At 33.5% G+C, this 7,987-nt stretch overlaps 1 protein-coding gene across 8 annotated transcripts; it reads left to right on the top strand.

Annotated features, from left to right (window-relative positions):
- The first annotated feature begins 4,414 nt into the window (after positions 1–4,414).
- Positions 4,415–7,242, top strand: LOC103495723 (14-3-3-like protein). 8 transcript variants are annotated; one of them, XM_051087593.1, is made up of 6 exons: positions 4,494–4,538; positions 5,078–5,157; positions 5,248–5,759; positions 5,877–5,999; positions 6,290–6,406; positions 6,805–7,242. In XM_051087593.1, the coding sequence occupies exons 3-6, from the start codon at positions 5,274–5,276 to the stop codon at positions 6,868–6,870; spliced, it is 792 nt and encodes a 263-aa protein (XP_050943550.1). In that variant the 5' UTR covers positions 4,494–4,538; positions 5,078–5,157; positions 5,248–5,273; the 3' UTR covers positions 6,871–7,242. The 8 variants fall into 8 exon arrangements, with proteins under 8 accessions (XP_050943552.1, XP_050943548.1, XP_008455580.1 ...); XM_051087597.1 differs by having other exon boundaries at positions 6,290–6,410; XM_051087594.1 differs by lacking the exon at positions 5,078–5,157 and adding an exon at positions 4,661–4,737 and having other exon boundaries at positions 4,497–4,538.
- The last annotated feature ends 745 nt before the right edge of the window (positions 7,243–7,987 follow it).

Below are 7,987 nucleotides of genomic sequence, written 5' to 3'. Positions count from 1 at the left end.
ATTTCGATTTCTGTTAATTTCATGTGCTACTTAAATTAACAGGAGAAATAAAATATGGTCGATGTTATTCAAACGCATCACCAAGTTAAAGCAAGACAATTGTCAATGCAATCGGAAATCAATTCAGCTACAGCTTATCTTTTAGAATCTTTGTGGTTTTAGATTGTGTACAACCAAACTCTGAGAATGATGAACAACCAAACATTGTACAACATATTTTTAGTGATTTTGTATTTTACTCTTGTATTTTAGGGACGATTGTAAGACAATAAAGACTCCTCAAGGACCTAAGGAATCTGGTTTAATTTCCTTTTCTTTTACTTTTTGGTTTTGTGTCTTATCTTTTGTTTTCTTTGATCTGGTATGCTTATGTTGAAATGATTGAAGATTTGTATGTGTTATGTTTTGAACAAGTAATCAATTTTGGACTATTTCTACCTTATAGACTTGTAGAATAAATTTGATTTAGCAAATTGTGTCGCTCATGGAAGTCGAGGAGTTAATGATGGTATCATAGGTTTGCGCTTTTTCTACCCTAAAGACTTGACTTTGACTGAAATACATTTGTTAGCTTGTAGCATTTTCATTTTATCTTTGAATTTTTTTTTACTGTTCCTATTCTTGTAAATGGTATTGAGCTAGTCAACTCAATAGTTAAACTTCTCACTTTCTTTGTTGTTGTAGAAAGTTAAGTGATCGTGTAGATGGTTAGGAGATCAGGTTGGAAGCTAAGCGATCATGTAGATAGCCAAGCGATCAGATAGAAAGATAAGCAATCATTGAAGGTTGAAGATTGAAAATTGTGAAGGCGTTTAGGATTTTTTATTTAAGTCTGGTATTAGGATCTTGTTTCATGTACTTCTCTAGAATGTATATATAAACACATTAAGATTTCATTTTGTATATACACATGTGAAAGAGAAATATTATAGTTTCTAAAAGAATATTAACTTTATTGATTTGTTGGCATAAGAAAAAAAATATTTATCTACATGTTCACAAAATGTCGATTTTTAACTGTTTAGCGTCATAAAAAATGGACAATAATGCAACAATTTAATAAAAATAAATTTGTAAAAACGGACCCAGTTTTAAACTGACATTGTTGGCCTCTTTAATGTCGGTTTGAAACTGACATTAAAACTCAGTTTTGTACTAGTGAAGGAAATTTTGAGTCTTAAGCTTGCCACTTTCTGAACCTAGAAATGTTATCATAGTGGGGAGTATGCAACAAGAGTAAACTCTAATGGCGAGTAAAACTAGCTTGCATTATGAGAAGTTTAGGGATGCAAAGGGGAAGGCAAGTCTTGGAGGTGGAATTTTGCTTGAGGACAAGCATTGATATAGAGCTATGCTTAAGGACAAGCATTGTTCTAAATTTGGGGGTGAGATAACTTGTAGAAATACAAGTTATTATGGCATTTTAGGTACAACATTGGAGCCAAAACGTAGGATAATGTGTCAAAACGCATAGCTTCTATCGCAAATTCATGAACATAAGGAAATATAACTTACATAAGTCTATATGTCTATTTTACCATGCATTTTAGTGTTTTATTGCAGGATTATGAAGAAAAGAAGAAACATAGTGAATCGCAAGAGCGCATGCAAAAGCTCTACAATAGGAAGATTACCTGGCGATTAACATCCCTAGGTGATATACCACATCATCACGTGATAAAGGTTTACTAAAAGATAAGAATGGAAGTTAGAGCTGATGTGACTTGACAAGACTGCAATCGGCGTTTACATATAAAAAAATATAAACTTCCTGCCTAAAGTAGTCTATATAAAGCCTCCTTCCCTACCATAAACATTGTCTGACCAAAACCTAGAGAGCTCTATGAAAGTAGGCGAAAAGGACTAGCCTTTCCACCTTGTATAAAAGTTCTTTTAACTCTCTTCAGTCAATCTTACGAGTGGAGCTTAGAGAAAGATTAGAGAGAGAAATTATCATATTCTTTCTCCTAACTTGTAAAAGAATCAAGGAATACTTAGGCATTTTGTGACTCGGCTCTCTTTCTTTACTTTCCATTTTTTATTTTATTTGCAATGTTTGATTTTTATATTGTACAATAGCCGAAAGGCCTACATTCTTCAATACATTGCAACTTTATTCCTTGTCAATCTATCATCTCTTTCCTGTTCATCTGTTAAAGTGTTATAAGTAGTTTCAGCTTGTGAAAAGTTTTTTTATAAGAGATCTAACTTATAAGGTTCATGGCGTTTAGTTGAGCTTTACTCCATCGCTTGGCCAGCGTTTTGTCACCAACTACTCGAGAGGGTAAGTAGCAAGAGCATGGCTACATGTGCATAGGAAAGAGTTTGAAAATAAATTCCATTATGGTAATTAAGCCTCCATTATGGTGATTAAACCTCCATCACTTGTGTCCCGAAAGGGGAACAAGTGTGGTAACTTGGCGCCTAGAGGTTGTCACCCTTAAAAGAGAAGTAATGTGACCCTTACAAGTAATGAAATCTATATATATATTGCTTAGTTTATTTTTATCATTTGCACCCGAGAGGAGGGTAAGTGTGGCGTTTAAGCACTTAGAAGTGCTCGCCTTGATTAGAAGATAATTAACTAATCTCTATCGCATCAAGGACTATCACGTGGCTTAATCACCTAACAACGTGAAGACATTCCTTCACGCTTACTTAACACAAGTTAGTTCAATCTCCATCACTACATCATCTCCATGCCACCTTTTACATAATCTCTAGTGTAGTTAGTAGATCTAATACACAATAATACTTTTACTTTACTGTATAGATATTGTATACAACCTAGATAAGAAGTGGGCATTATAACTAAGGTTTGATATAATTTTCCTGTGTTGATCCTGGCTTAACTAGGAAACCTATCACTTCGCTTATACTTAGGTAAGTGATAGGAAAACTTGTACTCAACGCATATATATTAGTTACGTGAGGAAATTAGCATGTGTCTTTTATTGCACAATCCTGACTTAGACATTATGTCATTGATAGAATCACTGATAGCTTAAGAGGAAAGAAACTGAAGGACAAAATTTTCATTTAAAAAAAATCATATAACTAGTCAAAAATGGTAATTTTTTCCAATATTGTTCGTTTGTGCTAAACATTATATTTATTTTCAGATTTGTGGTATATGGTGCAATTTTTCTAATATGAAGAAGACGAGTGGGCATTCAACGCGAAATTCAAAACCAACGAGGACAAATTTGAAATTTATGAAAATACAATGATGGCTTCATGAGTTTTTATTTTTTTGTTACATGGGTCGTAAATATTTTTTAATTTTGTTTTATATATGTGTAAATTAACCTTAAACTAAACTAGTATTTTAATTTTAAATTCACTTATTATAAAATTAATTTTTTATCAAATTATATTTGAGGAACAAAAGTAGTCATTAAGTTTGAGTTTTAATTTTATTTGAGTTGACTCATTAAGACTTATATGTCCTTAGGGAGTTCACAAAATAGGTAAATGTTGATCATTGGACCTGTGTATGCCTTTTATAAATTGGTTTAGTGATTTTTCTATTCTTTATTTTATAAATTGTTTTAGTAATTATATAATTTTTTGTTTTATAAATTGGTTAAGTAATTATATTATTTTTCATTTTATAAACTGATTTAGCAATTATATTATTTTTTTGTTATGAATTTTGTCTTTGGCTTGTTTCTTTCTAAACATGTGATTATCTTGTTTGGTAGCATAGTCATCTAAGTATGAGCTACCTTATTCTTTGGTTAAAAGTTTAACAGAACTCTAACGTAGGAAACAAAGTTGATGCTTTTTAAAAATGTAGTTACTAAAACTTAATTTTTTAAAGTTTAGAGACCAAATAGAATAAAATGTAAAGTTTAAGAATCAAAATAAGATTTCAACTATTATTCATAACTTTTTTTTTTTTAATTCAACTTTGTACTTTCTATTTTACAAATTATTGATGTCAATTTGTATTTGAATGGTTTGTTTTGTCTTTAAAGCCTGTAAATCAAAGAGAGTAAACCTTCAACATTGGATCTATGTAATACTTAATTAAACATAATATATATTTATCCAATTCACAGTATAAATTATTTTAAATTTTGAAAAATGTAAAAAATAAAAGTTAGTTATTCAGTAGAATTTAGAGAAGGAGAAAGCGTATATAAAATTGTAGCAAATTGAAAGAGAGTTTTTAGTTTTTACTGATAGAAGAACGACACGTCGAAAGCGCGTGGCTCCAGCGAAGAGTATCGTCAACAACATTAACCTCAGCGATTAATATAAAAACAGTGGGCCCGATCTTTTTACAACCAGCCGGCAACCCAATGAAGTACAACGCCACTTCCACATCGTTGACAGTCAACGCCTACGTGGCAACCCTTTCTGTTAAAGTCCAAAAATACCCTGCACAGTTTCTCGTCTACCTACCACGTGTTTTTTTCTTATTGGACCACTCCCTCCAACCTACCATTTTAAAACCCCTCCCAACCTTCCTCCTCATTTCCTGCTAATTTCCCAGTCTCTCTCTCTCTCTCTCTGGTCTCGATTTTCTCGAGGTAAAAAAAAACCTTACCTTTTCATCTTACAGTTCTTTGTTTCTTCTTTCTTCTTCATTTTGTATTAGGGTTTCGATTTAGACTGTGGATTTCCTTATTCTTACGATTGTTCTTGTTCATAGGTTTGATTCCTCTCCCTTTTCCTCTTTTTCTCTTGTTGGATGGTGAGATCTAGGGTTAACGTGGAGGGCGACCTAAAGTTTGTTGCCTTTTTTCGCTTTTCTGTTTCTCGGATTTCTTAATTAATTTATCCTGATTTTCTTGTATTTGGGTTTGTTTGATTGCTCTTGTTGTTTTAGTTTTCGTTTAGGCTGACCAGAAAGTTTTAGGCCAAATAGGACCCCGATTCTCTTTTTTTCCTTTTTTATTTGTGGTTTTGTTCAAATTGTATTGTTGAATCTTTGGTGATTTAATTTGGAATCTCGGACTGATTCTGTTCCCTTAGATATGATTGGGTGGGTAAATGTTTGGTTGTAATGTTGTATGGAAGATTGGTGAATTTAAAGTATACAGTTATCACTCAATTTCTGGTCTTTTAGGGGATATTTATTTATGATTGGATCCTAATGAAATGGATAGCATAAGAATTGGGTGACTGGGACATGTGACAAGTAAATAGGTAAATGAATCCAGAAATTATACAAACTTGAATTGTAATGTATGCGATCTAATTTGGCTCCTTTTTTTTCTCTGTGATTGTGGAAAGCAGAGAATTAATAGTTTATTACATTGAAGATGTCGCCTGCTGATTCTTCACGGGAGGAAAATGTTTACATGGCCAAGTTGGCCGAACAGGCCGAACGATATGAGGAAATGGTAGAGTTCATGGAGAAAGTTGCCAAGACTGTGGATGTCGAGGAGCTTACTGTTGAGGAGAGGAATCTCCTCTCCGTTGCTTACAAGAATGTCATTGGGGCTCGGAGGGCTTCATGGAGGATTATTTCTTCCATTGAGCAGAAGGAAGAGAGTCGGGGAAATGAGGACCATGTTTCAATTATCAAGGATTACCGTGGCAAAATCGAGACTGAACTGAGCAAGATCTGTGATGGAATTTTGAGCCTCCTTGAGTCTCATCTCATTCCATCAGCCTCATCTGCTGAGTCAAAGGTGTTTTATCTCAAAATGAAAGGTGATTACCACAGGTACCTGGCTGAGTTTAAGACTGGAGCTGAAAGGAAAGAAGCAGCTGAGAGCACATTGTTAGCCTACAAGTCTGCTCAGGTTGTCCATGCCTCGGATTTCTTTGCTTTCATTTTATATGTATTACTGTTAATAGTTTTAGATTCTGCTTTTGTTGACACTTTGTGTATTCTGCATGATTATCAACCATAAATACAGGATATTGCTCTTGCGGAATTAGCCCCTACTCATCCAATTAGGCTAGGTCTTGCTCTTAACTTCTCAGTGTTTTATTATGAGATCCTTAATTCGCCAGATCGAGCTTGCAATTTGGCAAAGCAGGTAATGCTCTAATGCTCAACTACACACTTTGATGGCAGTTGTTGTATATATTGATATGATGCCTAGTTGTCTGGTTGATTCAATCATAACTTTTTACTTGTAAAAAAATTTAGAGGCCTTTGCAGGTGAGGTCTTTTTTGGTGTGTGCTTCTTTGAATGATACACACAAACAAAAGAAAGAGAGTTGTAGAGGGTCTCTAATTTCTTTTTACAACTCAATTTGGTTAGCTGATTGTAACCTTATTTCACTAATGTTTGCTTATTCTCTTTTTCCTCTCTTTTCAACATAGGCTTTTGACGAAGCAATTTCTGAGCTTGACACATTGGGTGAAGAATCATACAAGGATAGCACCTTGATCATGCAACTCCTCCGAGACAACTTGACTCTTTGGACTTCTGATATCGGGGTAAGTAACGTGCTCGTGCTCGTTCCTCAATGCATTACTTACTCAATTTTGTTTTCAAAGAACGTCTTCCTATGATATTCAAGTTTTGTTTCCCACTGCTAGTGATCTTATTTATCATTGCACAACCTGGATTCTGACTGCTGTCTAGGATAACATTAACCTATTGTCTGTCTTTTCTTTGTCTTTAAGTCCTGTCTTAGATCCAAAGTAGAGAAAACAGATCCACGAACAACAAGCCTAGAAACTCCCAAAAAATTTCATTAGAGCAATGTGGTCCACTTGAGCTGGCTCTATGCCAATTGCCATAAATGACAATATAGACTTTGTAGGCATGTCTTGTCATGTTCTGAAAACCTGCTGTGCCTGGTCTGATAAAGATTTTATGACAAATTTTGTAGGATGAAGCTGGCGATGAGATTAAGGAAGCATCAAAACGTGAATCAGGGGAGGGACATGGACAGTAGTTTGCAGTTGTTGAGTTGATACTTGATAGGAGTTGTACTGTGTACTTTTTTCTCTTTTTTTCTCCCTTTTCCTTTTTTTTCCCTGTTCTTTAAAAAAAAAATGTGGCGACCCTGTCTTTAGTGTTGTTAGTGCTACTTGGGTTTGGTAGTTCTGAATGAAATGTCTTGGTTGCTGGCTTTGGCTTCTGAGAGTATGACCTCACTTGAACGGGAGACTGTTCTAGAACAGGCTGTACCCTTGTGTCTTTGAGTGCTAAAGATCTAGAAGCATTGTTAGGGCCTCTGGATACTCCACAAGAGTATAATGTGTTTTATTTATGAGAAGAATCTGGTGTTTGATGTTTGAGTGCTATGAGATATGATTTTTTTATATTTTTGGTTTGAACACATTGATCTGTTTTACATTCTCTATATACAAAGAGAGTCGGGTCAATTCATTCCTTTTTTTCATCAATCACATTGTATCTTATTTTGGTACAATCTTTGCCCTTTTTCTTCAAATTTGGTAAAATACTTTGTTCACAAATTGTTTGAAGCTTGTTTTTCTTAATTGATTAATCCAAAAAAAAAAAATCAACCATTATTGAAGGATTAAAAGAAAATATTATGGTGCCAAATACTCTTCTGTTTTTCTTGAGTTGCGATGGCATTTGGATTCAGTTTCACATTAGTTGATCTTAGTTTAAAAAATTTTTAGAATGGGTTCAAGAGGTCCTCTACAAATATTTCCATTCAATTTTTCAAATTTTCATTCTCCTGGACATTGATCCCCATAAGTCTGAATTAAGTTTGAAGTCTATATTTGTGTGCCATTGACCCAATAAAGTCCATTTTAAGTATATTTAGTATTTAACACGTGATTAGTGACTTTATTATTTGATGATGAGTTTATTATTTAAAAAATATTTGTATAAAAAGGTATCCAAAATGAAAGTGAAAAAATGGGAAGGATTAAAAGCCATTTTAGGTTAATGTTTAATATATTCGACATTAAAAAATAATCTTACAATCAATGTTAAATTTTTTAATTTAAGATAATTTTTTCCACGTTGATGTTTGAAATCAAATTGAAAATTATTTTTTCAAATATATCATGACATATATTTATTAAAGCACT

This window comes from Cucumis melo, chromosome 7, assembly GCF_025177605.1.
Source record: "Cucumis melo cultivar AY chromosome 7, USDA_Cmelo_AY_1.0, whole genome shotgun sequence".
NCBI classification, from domain to species: Eukaryota; Viridiplantae; Streptophyta; class Magnoliopsida; order Cucurbitales; family Cucurbitaceae; genus Cucumis; species Cucumis melo.
This window is presented reverse-complemented; position numbering and strand designations above follow the sequence as displayed.

Excerpts from the sequence above, each read along its gene's own strand:
- LOC103495723 (XM_051087591.1), top strand. The coding sequence starts at position 5,274 with ATGTCGCCTGCTGATTCTTCACGGGAGGAAAATGTTTACATGGCCAAG. Across the intron at positions 5,760-5,876 it reads TAGCCTACAAGTCTGCTCAG|GATATTGCTCTTGCGGAATT; the intron begins GTTGTCCATGCC and ends CCATAAATACAG. Across the intron at positions 6,000-6,289 it reads CTTGCAATTTGGCAAAGCAG|GCTTTTGACGAAGCAATTTC; the intron begins GTAATGCTCTAA and ends TTTTCAACATAG.